Below are 24,983 nucleotides of genomic sequence, written 5' to 3'. Positions count from 1 at the left end.
TTTGTGTGCAATTGAGTGTATCACGTTTCGCAGTCTTCAAACATCCTCTCTTCCTGCCCCCACAACCTCTTTGAGATTAATGGATTAAAGGTAATTTAGTAAGTAAATAATGTGAGGAGGGTTTAGTGACTTCAGCAAAGAGTAATTCTTCCTGCTCTAATGCACACACACAGCACGAGTAGCCAGCGTTTAGCTTCAGCTGATGAGCTGATCAAGCTGCGAAAATTGTTTCTATGGGGGAAAGGTTACCTTAGCGTGGGCAGAGCACTTGAAAAGGGAGATTTTCCTTTAACTGTTTTAAGAGTATTCCCTTTTCTGATCAGCCTAGCAACAATTAAGGTTATTTCAAATTAAACGTAAGATTTTGCACATCCTGAAGGATGGCATTTAAAGAGGGGAGCCCAATAACTGCTTAGCACCTCTTATTAACCTATCAATTAAAGCTAAATCTAACAACAGCCTGCTTTTAATATTTTTCAGCAGCTGTGTTTCACAGCAGGTTTCCTATAGCTGCAGAGCTGCCCTCCTGAAGCACGTGAGAAGGAGCACCAGGAGCTGCGCTGGCAAGTGAGCTGTTCTCATGTCTTCTGCTCAACTCCAGACCGCAGCCACACGTTATATAAAGGAGGTGGGAGGTTAGGAAAAAGAGTTCAGCTGGTTTTGTTTGCCCACAAATAGTTTTACAGCCCTGCGTAATGGAAACCAACAAACAAAACTGATTCTGGCAGAGGCAGAGCCTGAATGGGGACTGCTTCAAGGGCTGGGAGTGCTTCGCTCTGGCTTTGTCAGGCGGGTGCCAGCTTCATGCTGGCAAAAGAAATCAAAGTGTGGAGCTGGGGCTAGCGTGTGACCTCTCTTTAGTTTTTGGACGCTGGAAAATAGGGTTGACACAGCCTTCAGAAGAGCTCCCAGACCTTCACATGCATGAGTTTTCTGGTTTGTGAAGGGAAGTGTGAAAGTCTGTCACTGCAGTTAAGTGCCTATGTGGAAGGCTAGGACTTGCCTGGACAATCTGGGTTTGTGGATTCTCATTCCAAGAATCAAGACCTCTTCTATCAGAAGGGCTGGAAAGGTGTTTCTGAACCTATTTAGATACTAACAGGCCTAAGACACAAGTTTTGGCATTTGTAACCCAAAGAAGTGTGCTGTAGCTGAGAAACTGCATTAAGAATGGCATTTTTCCAAATTTTGCTCTCAGGGTGATTTGCAACAGCCATACAGATGCCTTGTATTTGTGTTGTCACTGTTGTACTGTGTAGGTTATTAGACTGAAATTGTGAGCCCTTTGTAGACCGAAGTCAAGCAGTTTTTTTTTTTCCTCCAGAAATGCTTTAGCACTTCCTTATTAAAGTAACACAGCGGAGCAGCTTTTACTGTGTGATGATAATCTCTGATGTGGGAAGTGGGCCTTAAGTAGCATACATACCTATGGAAAGTGTGGTTAATGACTTCTGATTCCAGCTATTTTATTAAACAAATATGATGGGTGGGGACAAAGCAGATGAATGACAAGTTAAAAAAAAATGAAAAGAGACATGGGAGAAGTTCTCAGAGTGCATTGGAAACTGCAGCAGTCCCCCCCAAGGGCTTATGAAAGGTGAAAATCAACTTCAGCTGCACTAGTTTTAGATTTGTATACAAGGAACTATCAAATTTAAATTTTGGCATCTTTTATATCTTATCTTTCCAAGTTAGAGTCATGTAAGGTTGAGTTTATGTTGTGTGGTTGTTTTTTTTAAATAAAGACCAAGACACACTTATATTTCACACTTTTATTAATGCAATTTAAATTAGGCTGGAACCTTTAATTACTGAATATGCCACTTTGGGCTATTCATACAGCTTTGTTGTAGCAAAAGAGGTACCTTAAATTCATCTGTGAATGAATGATGCCACATGCTGTGATTATTTAAAACATAGTGCTTCAGTGAAAGTTCAAATATATTTTATACACAGTGATTATGAAAATATATTTTTTCCATACAATATTTTACTTCTGCTAGCTAGAAAATAAGATAAAGAAAAATAATTCATTTATTTCTCTAGCCCTAGGAATCTTCTTCTGCAACATACACATCACTCAAAGGAAGCGATGAGGTGGGAGACAGGACTCCAAAATCAAAGTACTTCCCTACAGCTGTATTTCAACAAGGCTATAGCGTTGTCCTAGAGACAGCTCAAGAAGCCAGGAAATCCAGAAGGAAAAGAAATCCTAATTCCAAACCACATGGCTGTAGGATTTTGAGTCCTGGAAGTTCATGTAATATGCCTGAGTCAACCCAACTTGAAAATAAGGGAGAATCCTGCACTTCTCCCCAAACAAATCATAAACCTTTCCATAAACTAACCTGTATAGATTGACGGCAAAGCAGCATTTTCATAGCAACTACTGAGACAGTATGACTTCTGTTCAGAGGACAGCAAATCTGCACCTAAAAGGCAACACACTGAAGTAACTGCAACTCAAACCACTGCTAACAGTATTCCATTCTTTAAGTTTTAGGATACATTTGTTCTTAGCTTCCAGTAACGGCTGCATTTCCTTAAATTCAATGTTAGTTGTAACTTTGGGGTATTTTAAGTAAGCATCTGAGGTATGAGTTCTTGATGCACCTTTTTTTTTTTTTGGTATAGTTTCTTCATGTGCTTTTTGATTGTATAGAAAATAAATGTTTTGTTAGATGAGAACTAGATTGATACTACAGCAGAAACAGCTTATTAAACGAAGTGCACCACCACTTAAAGAAATGCTGAGAGGCTTTCTGCACTGCAGAAGTCATAGTTCCATATTTGCTCACAGGTAAAGCAGTTGTGGAAAGGGCGCTTTGCCCCATGCAAGAGGCTTTTACAGCCACTTCAAGCAGGCCCAAAGTGGTATATTAAGATCTGGCTGGGGAAAGGATTATGCTCATGCTTTCAAGGATTCAGTGTACAATAGTATTTGCATAGTACATTGAGGCGAAAGGGGTGCCATTTATTCATATACTGGAGTCACGACAGGGGAGAAAGGAGTAAGTGCTGTGGCCCCAATGCCTATCTCTACTTTGGTGAGAGTGGATTGTATTTTCTTACACACATTTAAGTTCCCACAAAGAATGAAACATCGACAGGTACTCCAGGTTGGGAATGGATAGGACAATTAAAAGCAACAGCATGTTTCTTAGCAGCTGTGATTGATAGTGCAATTTTATACTAACACAGAAAGGATTAAGAAAGCCATACAACTTCTGATGGGGGCGTTTTTGTTATAACTCGATCTGCTGCATACGCAGATCCCTTCAGTGGAAGGCTTCCACAGCACATTTTAGATGATGATAAAGCTGTTCAATACCTGAATTCTAACTACTACAAGGCAATACGTTACCTGTGATGACAGTTAACTACTGTTTTCACCCCGAAAGAAAAGAGTACCTGAAAACAGCCTGTGGACATTGTCTAAACCACATCAGTCATTTAATACACTGTGCATGAATGAAGAAACTAACTGTAAATACACTAACTGTAATAACTGTAAACCTGAACTTCGTTGCTACTATACATGAATAACATTTTCTATTCATATTGCAGCTACAGATTTAATAAATAGAATTGCATATATTGTGCTTTATAAATTAAAACGCATTCCAAAGTGAGGCAATGCTAAACAATGAATCTTTAAAAAAAAACAAAAAAAAACACAAACATTCTGGTCCTAGAACCAGCCCCCTTCCTCACTCTGTTCAGAGGCAGAAACAGTACCTGTTTCTACCTCTTCAGTTAAAGCTCCCTCCCCAAAAAGTGATCAAAGAGTTTACTTAGGCACTACTGCAAATATAAGTCATCTAATAACCATTACTTCTAACTTAACAAGGGGAGGAGGTGAAGAAAGTCACAAATGTTCTGATTCCTTCCTCTTCAGCATATTCTCTTCCCTATCTGACGCTCTGAGACATGTGCAAAGGTGTCAGCATCTCTTCAAAAATAGCTCCTTTTACATTAGATCCCCTCAAATTAGCTTCTTGTAGATCACAACCTGAAAGATCACAATTCTAAAGAACAAAAGAAAGATTAAGTATTAGTTGAATATGTACAGAACTTTGATCAAAACCTTAACTGTATTTATACAGAAGCCATGTCCACTTCTTTAATTTTAACTTCCTTTAGTGTATCACTCTAGTGTAGTTTGAGTTATTTCTTTTAAGAAAGTGGTTGCTTCTCATAGTAGGAACTGGATTTATTTTTAAGTTGTTAGACTTACACTCTTTACATCAAATTACCTTCCAGGAACTGCTCGTTAAGCAATGGTAGAAGAAAGCTGCCTCTCGAGATCTCATCATATACTGCACTGAATGCTTTTCTAGAACTTGAGGAAGAACTGCTACTGTACATAGCTTGAAACGAGCCAGTTTGTCTTTCTACAGCAACAGTGAGAGGAGTGTACAATGTGCCAACAGTTGGGTAAGATTCCATTATTACTCTACAAATGACACACCAGGAGAAAATACAAACAGAACATGCACCTGCACTTCTCCTCAGTGTTGGCATGACCTCACACTAAGAGTTAAGTTTAGCAGTATTTCCAGGCTTCACTTTGGAGAAGATGCAAGCCATTCCTGTGGCTTTGAGACACTGCAAATCCAAGTCTTCAGACACATCTTCCAAACTGAGGCAAGAATGAAATAGGATTTTCTAGATGATCCATATCTCACTAAGACTAATGAAAAGACTACTACATTCTGTCTAGTATGGAGGTGGAGAATCAGCCAAAAGCCAACAATACCCCAAATTTTATCAGTTGTCTATTTAATATATAGAATTAACGATAACTCACTTCCAAATCAGTTCCTGCCAAAGTTGCTCCTCTAAGATTACAGTTTTTTAGTTTTGCGTTTTTCAGTGTTGCCACTCTGAGATTAATTCCTGTCATTTGACTGCCTTCCATGTCAACACCTTTCAGGTTAGCACCTAGAATGCAAAAAAAAAAGTCATTTTTACCAAGAAGAAGAGTCAGAAACGCAGCAACTCCAGAAAGATGCTTGCTCAGAGCCATGTAAATTGATAGAGGTCAAGGCAGAACTTGGAGTTTAATAGTTGCATACTCAGTCCTGCATAAATGGCCTCTTCTCATGTAAGGATGCATTGCACAAACTACGGCTGGATCTGTCATATGGAACTTAAAACACATGTGGTTCAGTTTCCAAACAGGCAGAACTCCTTACCTTCCAAATTAGCTTTAAGGCCTGATGGATCTTCAAAATTGCACCCTTTTAGAGATGCTCCTTCTGCATTGGAACACAGCATCTTTACCCCTTGGAGGTTTGCACACTGATGGAGATAAATGCATCGATGAGATTCATGAACAATGCCAAAAATGGTCACCTTATAGTCTTAATTTCTGTTTAGGAAGTTAAAGTACAACAGCCTTGTTACTGTGAGACAGTGTGAAAACTTGCCATAATATTACTTCATCGTCAGGAAGGCAGGTTGTCTCCTCTTCCCTACAGAGGGGTAGGATTTTTTTTTAATATATATTTTTTTTAACCTATTAAGATAGCTTCTAAGCTTTTGAAATAATCTAACTAGAATATCAGAAATATTGAAGAACTATGTTTTACATCTATCTGCTTGTTTCCCCTTTCCTTAAAATAAAGGAATGATATCCCAGACTTTCCAAGACATAACAATTCTTACTTACATCGAGCACCGATCCAGAGAGGTCAGCTCTTTCAAGATTGGCACAGCATAAGTTGGCATGCGCTAGGTTGCAACGGCTTAGGTTGGCCATCTTGAAGTTTATATAGCGAAGATCTAGTCGTGAAAGATCTGCTCCACTGAAATTAAGACCCTAAAAACAAAAACCCCCAAAATTACAGAAAATGGGGTGCAGCAGCTCAGACCACAAGAAGTTGTTAAAAGACTCACACACAAAGATATATGTACACACAGACATACACAACAGGACCACCTATTCTATTACATAAGACTAATGCAAATGCAAAGCTCTAAAGCATTGGCTTAGGTTATTCAAGCCAATCTTAGTTACATAGAACAACTGAAATTGTTCCTCAAGGAAACCTTCAACCTCAAGAAGGAAAGTGGTCCAAACAGAGCATTCAGATTTCCTATTACAGTCACTCTGCCACAGCTTGGACTCAAAATTCAATTAAAAAGAGAAGGTGGGGAACCATTTGAACTTCGTGTTATTTATCACATGATGCTGCAGGATATTTCACCACCTGATATCAACACCACAGAACGAGACAAAGTCTGCATTTTCGTACCTGACATCGCAGCTCAGACTTGGTTGGGGTTGCCAGCAGGAATCGCACAAACTCTTTTCGAGATATAGGAGAATGATCCTCTGCTGGCTGTGAATTCTGTTGAGAGAATTGTTTAAGAGCTAATACAGATAGGACTAAGTTATATATTGCCTGGAAGAACAGGAGATGCACGTTCATGTATAAAAGCAAGCAACTTACCTTAATAGCTATTTCTAGGTGCTCAATTAGTGAATCGATACCGAAAAACCTGGCTTCTTCCAAAACACCTAACAAAACAAAGCAGTACTTGTTCATTACAAGGAGCCATTAAACAAGATACCACTCTTCCCTTACTGGCCAAGCAGCACACAGCCACACCAACAACAGACCAGAAACTTTGCTAATCCATCCTTAGTATTGGAAGAGCATCAGTTCCGTCTAATTTCCCCACTTGTTAGAACTCTATTATTTAAGCTACACTAAAAGAGAAACAGATCACTTGCTGAAGTTGAAGGAATCTCTAACAAATGCATGAACTAATAAAACTGTCAGCCACACGCAGTATGCTACATATAAGCAGACAGAGGAAAAGCGACCTTGCTTGTGCTAAAAGGAAAAAATGAATCAGAGAGGATGTTTCCAACACCAGCATTAAGTTAAAGATATCAAATCCAAGATTATGGCCAGATATTAATTAAGTATGGAATGTTTAATCCTCTCAAGGTAAGCTTAAACAATTTCTTAAACCAAAGGTGTGGAACTGTACTCCTCGAGAGTAAAGTCACCATAGAAAAATCCCAAACATTTAGATAATCATATAAAAAGTGCCAGTGATTTCATCATGTTTACCAGAGGGCATAGTTTGACTTTAAAGAGTAATAATTGAGGAGATGCCATCCAGGTAATACTTACCTAGCAAATTGATGCCATCATTTACAATGAGCTGTCCATGACGCAAATAGTTCAAAATTGGCTCAAAATACTCTGGACTGCGGTCAATTAGGAATGCTCCTCTATGATCTTGCTTATTTCCCCAAGCATCTGTTTCCACAAAACACATATCATTAAGTTTGATATATTAATAGAAAAACATTTGCTTCAGTTTCAGATTGTTACTGCCAAGGGGGTACTTTCCAGTTGCAAGGGTGTTTTTTTTAGAGAAAAGGAAGGAAAGTAAGAGTGAGGGGACAATATCCCCTTACCTCTAACTCTCTCCTGCTATAAATAACTAGAGCATATTTCACCACATGCATAAGAACCATTGCTAGAATAAAAGCAACATTAAGATTTTACTCTGCCCCTGCTTTGTACAGTGTTTGCCCATTGATCCTGGTGACAAAACATCAAGACACAACAAAAAGAGGAAAATCTAAAATAAAAATAAAAAGACCCCAAACATATGAACAAGAGCTTCAACTTGACAGTGCCTTTTACCTACTCTGCTAATTTGTTAGCTTAAAAGGTGAATTTTATTTTAAGACACTAACCTTTATCTTTAAACATGTGGGCCAACATACTGTCAGGTTCTTTATTCACCAAAGTGCTCCTAGAAAATAAAGGCAGTGCAATTTTACTTTTACAGTGGAAAGTTTAGCTGAAGAAACACACTTGCTGGTTGCAGTGCATTTCCTGCCTTGGGCAGCTTGAGGGTAGTAATGGTGTGCAATATAAATTCCAACAGCTACAACACTAAACTGATTTAATTTCATACAGTGCAATAACAAAATACATTTCTGACCTCAAAGGTATCTCAAACGTATTTTAAATACAAAGCACTTAGTTATCTGAAATATTCCAGGGATAAATCCAGGCCCGTTCAGGCTTTCTGCCAGTTTTACCACACATGTAAACTGTTGAATTATTGCAAAACTGCAGTAGCAAATGCCTAATACCAAAAAAGCTGCAGAAGTCAAAGGCCTCCTACTAAACAGTCAATGATTTTTGTAGCTCTTTCTCAATAGCATCCAGAGCCTCACCACCTAAGCCAGCTGCTGTAACCACTGAAATCAAGTCCTTCAGAAGCCAAACTAGTCCCATTTTTACCGTGTCGTGGTGAAGTATCGGCCCCCAACATTGAGTGTTAACCAGTCTGTGTGCGATCCAGTTAGTTCCTCGTGAGGTCTCGCATCAGTCTGAGGATCTACACAGGTGAGAACACAACAATTATTAGAAAAATGGTGACTATTTCAAAACCCTTCATGTGATAACAGATATCTTCTGAAAACTGCAGAAAATTATTTTTTTAAATTCACCTAAAGCAAACCAAACCCTCTTTCCATTAAAGAAGAGGTCAAACAAGAATTACAGAGACTTACCAATGAATGGTTCCCCTTCACAGACAAACAGAACATCATCATCCCTGAAAGAGGGAAGAGAAAGATAAGAAAAAAAAGATTAAGCATAGATCTTTTTTCATCTAAATGACAGTAAGACCCCTTCCTGATTACTTTCAGGTAAATGATACCCAGTGGCCATTAGTTACAACTTCAGTATCTGATTTTTGTCCTGATTTTGCAGGTTCCATGGGACTGCAGTACTGTCAACTTCACTAGAGATGCTACCAATAGATATCTGTATCCATCTGGTAGGAATCACTTTTGTTACTCAACAAGTTTAAGTTTAGAAGAGTTACTTTTCTCCCCGCTCTGGGTGGATTATGTGAAGCCAAAGCAATGCTACAGTTTGCCTCCTTTTCAAAAAAAAAAAAAACAACCTCATCCCACTGCTGAATGAACAGTGGGACTTTGCTGGTGCATTCATTGCACCCTGAATCAACACAGAGGGATGTTAAAAGGCATAAAATGCAGCTCGTGTCAAATTCTGATTCACCAAAATAGAAACGCTTTGAAGTTCCACAGAGAGCATTATTTTGCCTGGAGGAGAAAGCACCTTTGAGGATACTGGCTGGAAATGGTGAGATCTGTTTTGACAGAAAGCTCTTGTTATTGATTAAGGTCAGAGCACTGACAGGCTATTAAGTCTCTTAGTCCACGTCCATGATTTGAGTTTTACTGGATAAACCTTACCTAATCAACGCGATATCATCAATGAGTCCGCCTTTTCCATTGTAAACACTGGTCGCCTTTATTCCCAGCTTATTACTAGCCACAGACAGCAAATCTGACAAAGTGCCATACACGGCCACGACCTGGGGAGGAGAGAGGCAGCTGGAGACCCCCTTTTGCCCAGCTCTGCCCTTTCAGGGCCCTCACCCCCTTCCGACAGGGGAAGGAAGGTGTTCCCATGCTAGTTGTGTGCAGGTTGGGCTCAACCTGCACTGTGATGACTCAGGAGACATTACTACCACGTAGCTTTTAAAGAAACCAGCAAAATTTCACAGAATCATTAAGGTTGGAGAAGACCTCCAAGATCACCCGGTCTAACCATCCCCCTACCACCACTGTCACCACTAAACCACGTCCCCAAACACCCGGCCCAACCTCTCCTTGAACACCCCCAGGGATGGTGATGCCACCACCTCCCTGGGCAACCCGTCCCAGTGCCTGACTGCTCTTTCTGAGCAGAAATGTCTCCTCATTTCCAACCTAAACCTCCCCTGGCACAACCGGAGGCCATTCCTTCTGGTCCTGTCACAGTTACCTGTGAGAAAAGGCCGACCCCCAGCTCCCCACAGCTTCCTTTCAGGTACCCGTAGGGAGCAATGAGGTCCCCGTGAGCCTCCTCTTCCCCAGACCAAACACCCCAGTTCCCTCAGCTGCTCCTCACAGCCCTTGTGCTCCAGGCCCTTCGCAGCCCTTCTCTGGACACACTCCAGCACCTCCACATCCTTGTGTCAAGGACCCAGCACAGCACAGCACTGCAGGCGCAGCCATTCTGTGGCAGGTAGAGCAGCTTCCCCCCACTACCAGCAGGACCTTGGAGCTCTTCTCCAACCCCAGTTACTCCCTGGTACCTTGACTCCCTTATTCCAAGTTTTCCTGGTTCCTTGGCTCCCTTATTTCATGGTTCCTTAACTCCCTTATTCCCTGGCTCCTTTATTCTGCAGTTCCCTGGCTCCTTGGCTCCCTTATCCCCTGGTTCCCTGGCACCTTGGTCCCTTATTCCATGGTTCCCTGGCTTCCTGACTCCCTTATTCCCTGGCTCCCTTACTCCATGGTTCCCTGGCTCCTTGGCTCCTTTATTCCATAGATCCCTGGCTCCTTGGTCCCTTATTCCCTGGTTCCTTGGCTGCCTTATCCCCTGGTTCCCTGGCTCTTTGGCTCCCTTATCCCCTAGCTCCTTGGCTCCCTGACTCCCTTATTCCCTGGTTCCTTGACTGCCTTACTCCATGGTTCCCTAGCACCTTGGTCCCTTATTCCCTGGTCCCCTGGCTTCCTGACTCCCTTATTCCCTGGCTCCTTGGCTCCCTTATTCCATAAATCCCTGGCTCCCTGACTCCCTTACTCCACAGTCCCCTGGCTCCTCGGTCCCCTGGCTCCCCCTGGCTCCCCACGGCCCCCCAGTCCCCTATCCCCTGGCTCCCTGCAGCCACAGTTCCCTGGTCCCCTGACCCCATGGCTCCCTGCCTCCTCAGCCCCTCAGCCCCCCGGCCCGCTGCCCGTCCCCCCCCCGGCCGCACCTTCCCGTTCCGGGGGCTGCCGTTGACGAACAGCGTCACCCGCCGCATGCCGCCCGCCCGCTCCTCCCGCTGCACGAACCCGGAAGCGCGGCGCCCGAGCGGCAGCGGCCGCGCCCAATCGGCGCCCCGCCCCGCCCCGCCCGACGGCCAATAGGAGGAGGGGAGGCGGGGCAGAGCGCTGCCGACTGCCAATCAGCGGAGGAGAGAGCTGTGGCATTTGCATACAGTGGCTCGACGCCGAGCGTGGCCTGGGATTGGCTCGCCCGGTCACGTGCGGGGCGTCAGAGGGGCGGTTATTTCAAAGCGGTGCTGCGTCCCGGCTGTAACGGTTCTTGATCCTTCCGCACGGAGCTTGTCAAAGAGTCCCCAAATCCTACCCCCTCTACTGGCTCCGGGGGACGGGGGCAGCGGCTCGGCCGGGTCCCGATGTGGTCGCTTTGTCCCCGAGAACCTTGGGTCGCGGTGGCTGCGGGCTGTGAGGGAGGGGAGCCAAAGGAAGGGAAGGCGCGGAGGGATACGCGGTGGGGCGGCCCGGTTTGAACGCGAGAGGCGGGCGGCGGCGGCGGTGAGGCGGCTGTGAGGGGGGCGAGGAGCTGAGGGGATCCTGAGGGGAGCGGGGGTCGCTGAGGGGACCCTCGGGGGACGGGGGGGCTCTGAGGGGATCCACGGGTGCAAAGGGACTCCTGAGGGGTTGGGAGGCTCAGAGGGGACCGGGACGAGGGGTTTTGTTCCTGTAAGGGTCGCCAGGGTCCCCTCGCCCAGCCCCGTCTCTGTACAACCCCAGGGAGGGGGTGTCAGGTCTTGCTGTGACTTGAGCACATGCGGGGTTTAACGGCTTAATTCCTGCTCTGCAGTATACAGAAAAAGCATGCCTTCTTGGGGGTGAAGCTTCTGTCATGTTTTCCTAGGTTCTATATGTTTAATCTTAAAATGCAGGAAACCAAGCATAAAAGGCATTAGCGTCTTTAACTTCCCCAAGTTAGTCTTTACTAATGCTAGCTAATACTTATTGCAACGTTTATTATAGCAAAGCAATCATGTTGTGGTTCACATATTCGATGCTAACGTGAAGTTTGTCATAGGGTAAAAGTGCAGCCTCCTAGTTACTTACTTGTGAAACATCTGTGGTGAGGTGACAGGTGTGTGTTTTTATTTTTCTTCCCAGCCTTTTTACGTCTTTTTTTTGTGTAGCTTTCTGGAGATGCACCTTTCCTTTTCCACCCACACTGATAAACCCCTCGCTATAGAAAAGTCCAGGAAATTCTGAGGTTTGGTAGTAGTTTGAGAATGGTAGTGGACTCTTACTGAATGCCTACTAACATCTCTTATTCTCTTTGATAGGGAGCTGTCATTACAGGAGAGCAAAGAATGACTCAGTGTTTCATTTGCCTCAAAATCCATCACTAATAATGCACAGACTGTCAAAGCTTGTAAATGTTATCCTGGAAGTTAGAGGTAATGAGAGTAGAAACACTGAAGAGAAGGAAGAGACCTCTTTTTCTGATCTATCACAAGACCAGAAGATTTACAAAGTGACTGAATCAAAAGCCACAATGGCATCTGAGAAGGAGAATTTAAGCGATGGGAACCAAGTGTGGTTGCAAAAACGCGTCCTGAAATACTCCAAAGTCCTAGAGAAGGAATCGTCCCACAGCAGAAAGGATGCTAGCTGTCCACTTGCTGAATGCTCTGTTGATACATTGAAAGGGGATGTGGTTGGTGAACCTTCCTGGTCTTTGAACAGTAAGGAAAATTTTTCAAGTGGACCTGGTTCATTGGGGGATGAGTGCTGCTTGCCACCCAACAGGGACAAAGCGGAAGAAAAATCCTATTGTGGAATAGTGGAGAAACCAAGGAGAAAAATTGTTGACTTTGCAACTGTAACAACCGCTGAATTTGGGATTACTCAGGAAAGTTTTACTAGTCCACCTATAGGTAAGGCTGGAATGATTCATGTCCTGTTGTCCTTCTCAGAGGGACATCTGGAGGTCAGCTAGTGCAATCCCTATTAAAAGCTTCAAAGTTTGGCCAGGTTGAGATTGTCTGGCTGAGCTTGAATATATCCAAGGGCAGGAATTTGATTCAGTTCTCTATTTGCGCTCATTCCCTATTCTGTTTTTTTTCTGTCTTGGTGACAGAACCTTTTTCACAAAGGAGTTGAGTAGTAGGACAAATTCTGCAAGTATTGTGTGTGGTTCCTTAACCTGCACTTGAAAAAGTTGAAAAAATTGAAAAACGGCTGAATTTCTCACTTATGTGGTTTAGTTAAATGTAAATCTTGCTTTTTGTCCTCTTTTTTTCTTACGTAGAAAAAGAAAGTTCTACATCTTATTTTTCTGATAGTTGAGCAGAGTTTTAGAATCTGTTTTGACTTGGTTGAAAGCCTGAAAGAGAAGGAAGGTTTCCTAAGCTGAGCAGCTAAATATGGCTGTTTCCGTAAATAACACAAACTAATCTTTAAAAAAACAAAACAACAACAAAAAAAAATGCCACAAAAAAGCTGTAAGTATTCTGCTGTAATTTTTCTTCGTATTTTTTTTCCTTCTGTGTCATTTTAGGGAAGTCTCCGAATGCATTAAAGTTAAGACGAAGATCAGCGATTGGAGTACGAGGGTCACCAGAAAATAATGCCCTTATTCAGTACCTTGCCCAGCAGAGAAGCAATCGGCAAAAAGAAACTTTTACACAGGTGAGAGTCTTGCTCCAGTGTCAAAAGTGTTATTTTAGTTCCCCTTGGAATCGATGGGTAAGACTTCAAATTTAACATATGCTGGCAGAAGCATATGTTTAAATCAGACTTTTAAAGTTAGCTTTTGTTATTTCAAACTAACATAGACTGTGAGAAAACTAATTCTGGAAATGGCCTAGAAGGAAACAGCAGATTACTTGATATGGTTCATTTTTAATTTTTTACCATATAACTAAAGCAGCAGCCAGATAAAATACAAGATTTTCTTTTTCCCTGGGTATGTTTTATGCCAAAGTATAAATACAAAGTAAAAAAGCTCATGTCATCTTAGAAAAAGTATCTCATGACATTAATTTTCTTTTAGCCTGCTAGTCCTTTTAAATTCACCAAGTCATCGAAGAACAAAATCACTGTCTTTCAAACACCTTTGAAACCAGTGCAAGAAGCTGAAGGGCAGAAGAACTTCCCTGGACTCTCACAAGAGTCTGGCACTTCTCAGGAAGCAGACTGTTGTAAGTTAATTGTATTTCTGGTACAAGATTAATCTTAAACATTAGGTCTTCCGTTAAAACAAAACCTATTAAGCAACATAATATAAAACAAAAATGTTTTCCTTTACAAGGGTAGACAATGGTTTAGTTATGTGTGTTTGTTTTTGGTTTGAGGGTTTTTAAGCCTGTCTTATTTCTTAGTGCATCCTGAACAGTGATTTCTCAACATATCTTGAAGAACATTGAAGACTGTTTTTCATGGTTGTTCTCTTAACCTTACTTTCTAGATTTATGCCTTGTCATGTACTTTTCACAAATCTTACATTCTTTTGGTGAAGAAACACCAAAATAGCATTGCCTGAAAGATTTGAAGTTTGCTGTTGAATTGTTTGTTTTTTATCACTGTAGCTGAGAACCAAGTACCATTCACAACAAAGCGCAGCCTGGATCAACCGAGTGAGAAGCCTGTGTCTGACTACAGTGGAGCTGATTTGAAAGAAAATTTAAAACAGAACTTGAGCTATGTCAGTAAGCCTGATTCCAAGATGTGCACCAGCTTGTCTTCACACCAGGATGTGACTGTCACTGAACCTGCTCTTTCTAAGGTACTTACACAAATGTGGGCAAAGAAAAATAACGCAGCAAATCTCCCTTGGAAGACTTATTTTGTCTTATTATGACAGGTCAAGGAAAGCAAAATCTGGTGTGGACACTGATGTTACGGACGATGGGGATGCTACAAGCTGTCCTAGTTAGCAAGATTGTTCTGATAATTATATGGAAATTATTATATTAATAAGATTTATATATTTATTAACTTATTTTGAATACAAAACTGGCACTGTGGGATGTCAAGTGCACAGATTTGGCAAATTGCTTTTTGCAGATGTCAAAACCAAACCTACTGCTCATTGGGATGGTTTTGAATGCGATTTTAAATCTCTGCCTTGTACGTCTTTGGCAGTTGCTTGATATTCCATGTAAATTAATTCATCCTCATTTCCATTTATGGTACCTAATCCTTTTAAGTTTTTAGCCTCGTTATCTGGGGAAAACTAAAACAACTCAAGTAATGGATGACTGAGGAAACTGCAATCCTTGTTTCTGCTGGGATTAAAAACTAGTTAATGTGTTTTTACGAGGCACCATTTGCAAGTAGTTCCCTCTATCTTTGGCCATTGAGACTGATTTGAAGAACTTCAGGTTCTTTGGCCAGATAGGTGTGATCTGTGCTATTTGGATTGAAAGGTTCAGCATGCAGGTGAAAAATATTTTCTGCTATATTCAACAACTGTTTATTCAGTTGAGGATTGAGAAACCTCAGTGTGTTTTAAGAATGTCAGTTGATACTTCCAGTGCTAATGGATGAAGCAGTACTTTGGCAAGTATCCCTTGTATACATTAGAAATGAGTTAGTGAGCATACAGACAGAAACAGGTAGATGTCAAGTACTTCACAAAACTCAGCAGGTTATTTTATCTCTTTATCATGTCGTGAGAGTGTGTATATGTATCTTTGTATTCTTGTAACTTTTTCTAGGAATGGGCTTATAAGCAACGCAATCCTATTGAATATTCGGATGCAATTCTCATTAGAGATATCTTAGAAATGAGCCATGGTAAGAAGTTTCGTTGTTATTATAATCTTGTTATATTCTTACTAGAAACTAACATATATTTGGAAGGTGGAGCAGGTCCTCTTGGGTGATATGTTAGCTATGTGATACAAAAAGCAAGTTCAAACAGATACAGGGTGGCAATAATTGTTTAAGAATTTCCCTTGATTTTGCTAGGCCATGCTTAAGGAAAAGTATCACTGAGCACTTCATGTCTGCAAAGCAGAATGTGCAGACTCATGGGCAGAGAGAAATCCCAATGTGAAATCTTACCCTTCACGTAACGCTCCCATTTCATTTCTGTTTTTAATAAATTGCTCAAAGTATGAAAAAAATATGGCATAATAGTAGCAGAAATTCAGAAAATAATTGATTTTTCTTGATACACCAAGTGAAATTGCTGAGAAAATATATTGATGTGTGTACCTCTATAGTTAAGATTGCTAATACTAAAGCCTTCTCAATTTTACTTCAGTCTTCAATTTTCACATCTGTGTACTTGCTCTGAAGATTTCAGTCCTGACCATATCAGTAAAGTCAGAAGTAATGTCATATCAGACCTATACAGAAAGAATGCTAATTTTGCAGAACTGGGCCTGGAAATCCATGATGAAAGCAAGCCACCTGTCACACCACTACGAGTGGGAAGTGCTTCATTAAATAAATGTACACAGAGTGGCTCCCAGCTGCGATCTGTGCTGAAGAAAACACCACCAAAAGAACTGACGGATTGCATTAAGGTTGGTCTACTAACTTAGGTGGTGGTGGGAATGCTAAGGCTCGGCTTAGCATTTGATTTGAAAAAGGACAATCTTTAATTATGTAGTACTGATTAGATGATTTTATCACTTAAATTTTTATAGGAATACTCAGCTGATACTGTTGGCAGTGGAGGAAGAGAATCTCTCACAGTCTCTGAAGTAAAAATCTGTGAAGCATTGCAAACAGGTCTGACTCCGTTTTTATGGGTTTTCTTATTTATTTATTTTTGTGGTGGTGGTGTTGTAAATAGAGTATTCCTTAGGATGATAGGGTCTTGCCTTTTTTGCAAAATCTGAAGAATGTGAGTTCACTAAGCAGTTGGTGTCTTTTGCTACAGTAGAGAAAACTGAACAATACAGCTGTGAAAGGCCAAAGAAGAAAAAAGTTACTTTTGGAGAAGATCTCAGCCCAGAAATATTTGATAAAACTTTGCCTGCAAATACTCCCTTGCGCAAAGGAGCAACACCAGGCCGTCATCCGGGATCACAAAGCAATAGCCCTTTTACAAGGTCAAGACTCATTGATGAGCCATTACCCCAGCCAAACTTTGAGTGCGATGATGTAAGTTGGTTTAAACTACAAAAATAGCTTCTTACAGTCTCCATGAGCATTCAGTATTTTAACTTTTGTTTGCTCATCTTAAAGCAATGCGTTGAGCCTCTTGAAGAGTTACGAGAGGATTCTGTTGCTGCAGAAGACCTCTCACCTGTTGAAAATACCACAGGTAACCTTGAGTTGTGTTTTTGTCATTAGATAATGCAGCTTTCTGAAAATTGAAAGGTGACGATTGTGGTTTTTTGTTTTATAGAGGTGATATTAGTACTAAAAGTTAAATGTTCTTGCTTTCTTCCAGAGGTCACTGGTGTAGCTGCAGAGTCTGCCTGTTGTTTAGGTAAAGTGGATGTTATTTCAGCTATTATTCTGTGCAAGTGGCTGATCTAATTAGACTTACTGCTTTAAATAATTTGGTTTACTATCTTAATTAAGATATTGCAATTTTGATGTTTTTAAAATAGCAAGCAACACAAGAAAATGGAAAGGAGGATATACGTTTGTGTGTATGTCTCTCAATGAAAGCTTTACAAGCACTGATTTTGTTAACCAAATCCTCCCAAGTTTTGTTTTCTTCTGTTCTGATTTATATTGTAAGGCAAGCTGTTTTTTCTTTAATTTTTCCATGTTTGATAGTCCTTTATGCATAAAATATTACTTAAGGCTAAGATCTAAACATGCTGTGCATAATGTTAAAAACTGTGTGAATAATTTCCTCAATGTGTTTGGCCTTTTTTGTTGAACTGAACCAATGTTTCTTTTTTTCTTCATATACAGTAAAAGAATCTGGGAAATCTTACACAATGACAACTCGTTCCTCTACTAAAAGGAAGGTAAGTTTCTTTAATGTTTTTTTTTTTTTTTTTATCATCTTCAAATAGGGATGTTCTGTATACCTCTCGAACGTATATCAGAGCTTTTGCAGCCTCAGATAAAAGGATTGCATAGATCCAGGTATATGGAAATATCTCCCCTTAGTGCAGCTAAGGAAATCTCATTTAAGTTATTAAAAACAGCTTTGCTTACAGTCTGATATTTTAAATTTACGATTTCCATTTAATTTTGCTGGAACTTTTCCAAATAGTCTAGCCACAGCAGAAAGTTAGAGATATTCATATGCTTTAATTTTATTTTCATGCTTATGGGCTTCAGTCATGGAAATCTAGGAAGTTGCATTCATTGAACATTTAGGAGAACAGAAACAGTTTTCTGTCTAATTTTTCTGTTAGGTTTAACTTTTTTGAGATATTAGAGTGTGTGGGAGAGGCTAGTAGCTTCAAATTTGTTCTGCAGCCTCTGGTGATTCTCTCACTATTACTGAAAATGTGATTTGTGTTCCCAAGTCCAGTGCTGAAGATCTTCACTATAACAGTGAATTGTCCACTAACCATAAAACAGACAGCATCCTACCTGTATCTCTTCTGGTTGCTGGAATTTTAAGGTGCATAGAATTTCTTGTACAATTCCCATAAGAAATGCTTTCAGACATGCTCCAGTATTGTACAGTTCTAGAATGATTTATTGGAGGGGAAAGGAGGGGAAAAAAAAAAGGCAATTAGAAAAGTAGCCCATCTTGTCAGAAAGAACTAACTGAAGATGAAAATTTACCATATTCTTATTAGAATGTCCTTTTTTCTTAAAGGAGAGCTCTATTGTGAAGAGACAACCTCTGTAAATCTTAACTGCTGAGCGTCCAGCTTTTATGACTTCATAGATGAAATAACAGACTATTTGCAGCGGGATTCTTATAGCTGTTGGACTGTGTTGCTTTTTAGAAAAAGCAAACATGCACCTGCACAGACACACATACACATGTGCCCCAACAACTTAAAATTTCATGTTCCTCAACAGTGTAGCACCACTTCAGATGAGGTTGATCTTAGTATCCCAAGAGCCACAAGTGCTAAAAATGTTAAAGATACCAAAAATCCAAGGAAAAACAAACTTCAAAGACCAAAGAGTATTACCACATCTGCTGCCAAAAAGACACAAGTAAGTGACAGCCTGGTGAATAATAAATTTTATTTCTCTATCCAGATGTCTCATGCAGTTAGGTTTTTTTTTTTGTTTTTTTTTTTTTGTGATTATTTTGATGTTTGTAGTAAAGATTTTCTAAAGAGTGTTTTGTTTCCTGTTGCTGCTGGTATTCTCTTCTTCATGTCTGCCTTGTTTTCCTAGACTTTCTGGCATGCCTGCACTGCTTGTTAGGGCTGACTAGCAGGGCTTTAAACACTTGCAGGGCAGAAAGGGTACTTCAGAGACGAAGAGCAGAACCATTGCAAATTCAGGGACACAAGATGAGTTTGTGGTGCTTCTCTTAGCAACTGTGGACAGTTGATAATTCTTTGAACTTCCCCCCTCGTATGCCAGTTTGTTTTAAGTGTTATAAAAGTGTGAGACTTCTGAAGGATTTGAGCTTTTCGTATATTGGAAGGGAAAGCAAGTAATCCTTTTCAAACCGGGAAGATACTAATAAGCACGAAAGAAGAATCTGTAGTTTTGAACTGAAAGACTCATTTTTTTGATTTCCAGATTTGGTTAAATGAAACAAACAAAACTCTAGTATCTAAGAAGTAATCCTTCTTTGTATTGTAGCTTTTAAATTAATGTGTAGATAGCAGAATAAGAAGGACCTTAATTTGAGAGAAACAATTGTTTTCTCTCAAAATCCAGTAACAAAAGTTATTTGTTGGAAAATATTGCAAAGGATCATCGTAATTGCATTGTGCTCTGTTTGGTCTTCTGCATCTCTTCAGAGAACAAAACATGCAAGCTCTGGGAAAAGAAGAAAGAGAAAAGTTAAAAAATCTTTGTATGGGGAAAGAGAAATGGCTTCTAAGAAGCCTCTTCTGAGCCCTATCCCTGAGATTCCAGAAGTTCTCTCTTCTGCCTCATCTCCGAGCTCACCAAAGGCAAATGCACTTCCAGGTAATGTGTTTGTAGTTTTGTTTTGCCTTACTCATTCTTTTTGCTTCAGTAGTTGTTTACAATGCTGTTGATAGTTATCTTCACTTCTGTACATAGGTAAAGAGCACAGTATGCGTTTTTCAGTTTTAATGGCTTCTGGAGTGGAATGAAGGAGAAATAAATGTTAGTCTGTAATAAAGCTCAAAGCATCCACTAGATTATTAGTCTCCAAGCGCATCACTTCAACTCTTACAGGACTCCAGTGTAAAGCAGACAACAAAAGAGACTCTGTGTCTTAACTGCAGACTGATGTTTTCATAGGCTTTAAAAATGCTAAGTGATGTGCAATAGCACTGTGGAGAGGCTTTTTTGATGCTGATTGTGTTCTGGAATGCTCATTTAAGAGGTTACTGTTTTGTGAGTTTGTTTTAGTACTTTAGAAATTGATTTCATACATTCACAAGGAGAGTCAGGTAACCATGTGTTATTCTGATTCAGAGGATGCATTTTTAGATTGGAGATCCAGCAGTGGTCAAAAGGATGTTCAATGGAAGCAAGCAATAGAAGGAATGAGAGGGGAAAACATCCCTGATGCTCATGTGTGTCCAATCTCTGAGGACCGGGATGTTGTAGAAACCAGCAGCCCTGACATTACGGTGTTTCAGGTGTCAGATGGTGATCTGAAGTCAGTTTCTGGCCCTGATCATAAGGTAAGTCATCTACTTCAGCATACTACTTGAAAATAAGTTTTGTTCTTGGTGTTGTTACATCCAAAAAACTAATGTTTCTGGGAAGGAAAAAAAAAAGCTAGCTGTTAGTGGTTAAACATTGGAACAGGCTGCGTGAAGAGGCCATGGCATCTGCATTCTTGGAAGGAAGTGTTCAGAACTTGACTGAACAAGTCCTCAGGCAGAATAAGGTGGCCCTGTTTTGGATCAGGTTCCTTCCAACGTGCAGGGCTGTGTTTTTTTTTTTGGTTTGTTGGCTTTTATTTTTGAGAATGACTAGACTTAATGAGGAAATCTGTAGAAGTTGTTTAATTGTCAGCTGTTTTAAACAAGTTTTATGTGGATTGTATCTGCCTGTAATTTATTTTTTTTTCAGTTTCCAAGCATTGTACCAGACACAAACTATGTTTCTGACACATATCGCTGTTTCCAGCAAGCTGAAGAGACTGAGTGTTTAAAAGAGGAAAAAGGAGGTGATTGCTTGATAGAAAATGATAACTTACAGGGAAATTTCCCAAATAAGGAAGAGTGGCTAACAGGGCTAGAATTTCCAGAACAGCAGCACACTGGCATACATGAGATTGCCCGAAGAACTGGCCGGCCACCAAAAAAATCTTCAAGAGGTAGAGCAAGAAGGAGAAGCAGTACTGTCTATACTCCTCCTGTTGAAAAGTTTGATTTTGAAACAATTGGAAATGATCTTCCACTTCCTTTTAATGTGGAGGAAGTCTTATCTGTTCCTCAGCTGAAAAATGACTCCTCAGAAGGCCGAAGGAGGAAGGGGAGCAGCAGTGAAACGAGCAGGGTGAGACGCAGCATGAGGCTACACAAAGATGCAGAAACGGAAGGACTGGCATGGATTCAAGTGCCCAGTGAGATTCTAAAGAACCCTCCTCTGGTAGCTTCTGGTTGCAAAACCAGGAGAACGATAAGCACGTGTGTCCTCACAGAATCTGAGAACATTCGCCACACAGAAGAAAATCCCATCCAGTTTGCAGCACCAGGGAAGGAGAACAGTGACCCTGTTAATCCTGCTGATGGTCCTTGCAGAAGATGGAGGAGGAAGAGCATGTGTGTACCAACGCCTCAGGAAACAAGAACTTGGTCTCAAACCCGGAAAAGGAGCATAACAAATTCTGTGCATAGCAAGGACAGAAGGAACCAAAGACTCTCTGAAGAAGCAGAAATACCTGTTGAAAATAAGGCTAACACTTAGTGAGGTTTCAGATACCTCCCATTTTCTAAAGTGAAGGTCAGTATTAGATTCTTATATTCTCTGTTGGGAGTGCTATTTAGAAATAAGAAGTTCCTTTTATCTTCCACTTGCTTCCTTACTCACTATTTACTCGCTAATTTCCTGGGCAACTTAGAACTGATTTTCCTTGTTTTGATGACTAAAATGTGTACAAGGATTGCTGTAGGGACTAGTGATTTTTTTTTTCAATATACAGCAGTAAGACGAAGTAAAAACTTGTAGATGGATGCATAAACATTACTTATGCAATGTGCTTATAGTTGTGGCACCTGCACAGCAGTGTGGGTTTTCTGCCTGTGAAACTGAACTGTGATTGTTAGTCTGGTTTGTTTCACAGGTAATCTTGGCACATTTGCCCTATTCACAAACGCACAATCGATGTATGAAGTTGGTAAATGGAGAGAAATCAGAAAACACGTGACATTGGGCAATTTTGAGTAACAAGGTTGATAACTAAAAAATATTCTTATAGTGAAAAGTTACTTTTTCTATGAATGGGAGTTAATACTAATCCATACTTTGGTAGAAAGGACTTTTTTTTTTTTTCTTGAAAGAGCAGGACTCGAGCTTTGAAGTCTAATCAATGTACATAAAACCTGAATTTGTCTTGAGTAATCAAACCATATTCTAACAGATCCCCTTTTAGCCAGAATTGTTCAATGTCTTGATATTTCCCTTGGGCTAGATCATTTTTATAAATTATTTTTGAAACCTGTGTTCTACATTTTAAAAGTGCCATAAAAAAACTTCAGATTTTCAGGGGAAAAAAAGAAAAAGAAAGAAACAGAGTTTGGCTTGAAGGGGAGGAGTGTAAAGCAGCAAAGCTTTTACCTTATGCTGTAGAAACTTAGCTTTGCCTTGTCATACCAGAAGGGCAGAGTTTCTACAACTAAGGGCTAGGAAAGACCAGAAGACTGGTCTTTTTAAAAGAAATAAAGAAATCAGTAAATTTGGCAAAACATTTTTTAAAACTTCATTGTTATATACAATTTTTTTAAAATGAAATTGGCTAAGGGAAGTGAAATATTCATCATGCAATAAAGCTGCATTTAATTTGTCATCTTCGCTGTGTGTGTTTTATTTACACTGCATAATGTTCAGTAGTTGACCTGTCATCTTACTGTTTCAATTTTTCTAGTCTGAACAATAATAAAGCATGATGACTGTAGGTGGTCTACTTAAACATTTGCTGTAGCTTTTGTTTTTCATACTGCTCTGTTTCCGCCCTAGTGAAATACCTGTGCCAGCTTTCAGGAAATAGATTTCTCTTGAAAATTTTCTCTTCTGTGACCTTGTTTTTACCATTAGTGGTGTGGAATAAAATGTTTTATGTACTTGGCTGCTTTTATAAAACTTAAAAACAAACAGAACAATTTCATGTTTATGCATGTTTTACTTTTTCTCTACAGACATCATCAGTTTTTCCCAAGACAAGAACTCCTAAGTCAACTTGAAAGGAACTCCGCTAATTAAATGCTGTTCATCTTGTACTGCTATAGAAATATTTTGGAATTTATCAAAACAGTCTCCTTCAGGTTTTATTTTGGCATTTGTGTCACAATGAAAATTTTCGGTTTGGAAACAGGATGGCAACAAAGTTACTTGGGTTAAATTTTGTGGTGATAGCAGTATGTTGGCTTGCCAGGAGAGGGCAGTCTGACATGAGTTTTTGTGGTCATCACTTAATTATCTTGAAAATGTATAAAGTCTTTGAACAAATGTTAGCTGAAATTATAATCTAAAGTTATGTGTGATCAACACTGACTAATAGTAGCTGCTACTTCTAACATTCAAAAAAAATCAGAACAGCAAGTGCACTAAGTACTAAAACTTATGCTAGAGAGGTGAAATGCTTATGTACTTTATTCAGATATGGCTTTCTATGTGGAAATCACATAGCACTCTTAAACACAGCAGGGCTCTGCAGTTGCTGCAGAGATGTTAGGGTTTACCTGTAACATCACATCAGTGTTTACCTGTTACATCACATCAAGCAGTGAGGGAAACCTCTGGAGACTGTGGGTGTCAGATCCTGAGTATCAGACTCGAACGGTCAGGTCAAGTACAGAGACGTCCTGGAGGAAGGAGGCAATAAACTAGCAGATGGACACGAGAGCTGAATCTCCAAAGTGCTGCCTACAGCCTGCTTTTTGTGGTGCTGCTGTCCTATGCGTCAGTCACGGCAGCGGTGGAAGTGTGTTTTCCCTCGAGGTTCCTTGAGTGGATGTGTTAAGTGCACTTTAGATGTGGAGCGTAAGTAAAATCAGAAATAGACGAGCAAGGGTAAGGAGAAGGAAAAACGAAGCTTGCATTTGCCTCCTGGCACAACTTGGTTGAAAAGGGCTGAATTATGTATAGATGCTCAATGGCTGTTAGTGTGGCTTGTGTGAGGGTAAGGTTCAAACCTGCAGCGAAATAAAGGTTACAGTAACTGAATTTAATCTGGCAAGGACTTGAGAGGAGACGAGTCTGCAATTATGCAGGGCCTTGTTGCAGGAGGAGGTTAATGATCAGTTCTCCATATCTGTACTGGAGGCGACAATAAACAATGTTTGTAAATTAGAAAAAAAATATCTTTTTAAGCAGTAAGAAGCAGCTCCAGCACCAGAGATGGCTGAGCACAAGAATAGATTGCCTTGGGAAGTTGTGAATCTCCAGCACTGGAGGCTTTTAAGACTAGATTAAACAAACATCTGTCAGGAATATCTGTCTGTGACTTGCTCTTCTGAGGAAAAGCATCTCTTGACTCCTGGAATAGTGTAACCAGAAATTTGATGTCCGTGCTGCTCTGCAGGAAGAGTGACCAGCAGAGTGACCGGAGTTTCTCCATTTCCAGTTTTGCTTTTCTAAAACTGAGTTTCCATAGACCTTTGAATGACAGCAGCTTCACTCTCCCCATTCAGTGAACAGAAGTACTTTGAGTTGGTCTCTTGTCTTTGTTCCTGGGTGAGGGTATGGGAATTAAAATTCAGGTATATGTGCAGATAAGTCCCAGGATTCAAGAGATTTTGCAGTGGTAGTTGAGTTTTCAGCTGGTAATTGCAGCACTACCTGGAGCAGCCTTTCCTGGTGTTCTGTCAGGTTGGATTAGTCACTAATACCACCGCCAGTTTTACTTGTGACGTGGTCATTGGACAAGAATGCTCCAAATCAGCATTGTACAACT

The 24,983-nt window shown here is 40.5% G+C and overlaps 2 protein-coding genes across 2 annotated transcripts; one reads left to right on the top strand and one right to left on the bottom strand.

The window, feature by feature from the left end:
• Positions 1–1,784: 1,784 nt before the first annotated feature.
• Positions 1,785–10,932, bottom strand: KCTD9 (potassium channel tetramerization domain containing 9). The gene is made up of 12 exons (XM_084302210.1): positions 10,819–10,932; positions 9,266–9,387; positions 8,555–8,598; positions 8,283–8,379; positions 7,727–7,785; positions 7,152–7,280; positions 6,459–6,526; positions 6,261–6,356; positions 5,675–5,824; positions 5,199–5,304; positions 4,811–4,944; positions 1,785–4,028 (listed from the first exon to the last, which is right to left on the bottom strand). Exons 1-12 carry the CDS (start codon positions 10,864–10,866, stop codon positions 3,912–3,914), a joined length of 1,170 nt encoding a protein of 389 aa, XP_084158336.1. The 5' UTR covers positions 10,867–10,932; the 3' UTR covers positions 1,785–3,911.
• Positions 10,933–12,227: 1,295 nt separating this feature from the next.
• CDCA2 (cell division cycle associated 2) lies at positions 12,228–23,283 on the top strand (the record flags this gene model as incomplete). The annotated part of the gene is made up of 16 exons (XM_084302347.1): positions 12,228–12,753; positions 13,377–13,507; positions 13,872–14,019; positions 14,407–14,603; positions 15,538–15,616; positions 16,124–16,353; positions 16,477–16,561; positions 16,713–16,936; positions 17,021–17,099; positions 17,184–17,267; positions 17,705–17,760; positions 18,779–18,919; positions 19,684–19,855; positions 20,333–20,544; positions 20,939–21,814; positions 23,227–23,283. The coding sequence occupies 15 exons, from the start codon at positions 12,228–12,230 to the stop codon at positions 21,776–21,778; spliced, it is 3,204 nt and encodes a 1,067-aa protein (XP_084158473.1). The 3' UTR covers positions 21,779–21,814; positions 23,227–23,283.
• Positions 23,284–24,983: the final 1,700 nt, after the last annotated feature.

This window comes from Netta rufina, assembly GCF_964035555.1.
Source record: "Netta rufina genome assembly, chromosome: 27".
Taxonomy (NCBI): domain Eukaryota; kingdom Metazoa; phylum Chordata; class Aves; order Anseriformes; family Anatidae; genus Netta; species Netta rufina.
Note: the sequence above shows the minus strand (reverse complement) of the source record. Positions and strands in the feature narration are given on the sequence as shown.

Bases quoted from the DNA above. Each gene is read 5' to 3' on its own strand.
- KCTD9 (XM_084302210.1), bottom strand. From the start codon at position 10,866: ATGCGGCGGGTGACGCTGTTCGTCAACGGCAGCCCCCGGAACGGGAAG. The intron at 7,786-8,282 runs GTAAAAATGGGA...TTTATTTTCTAG, and splicing joins CGATACTTCACCACGACACG to GAGCACTTTGGTGAATAAAG. The intron at 6,527-7,151 runs GTAAGTATTACC...TTGTTTTGTTAG, and splicing joins TGATGGCATCAATTTGCTAG to GTGTTTTGGAAGAAGCCAGG.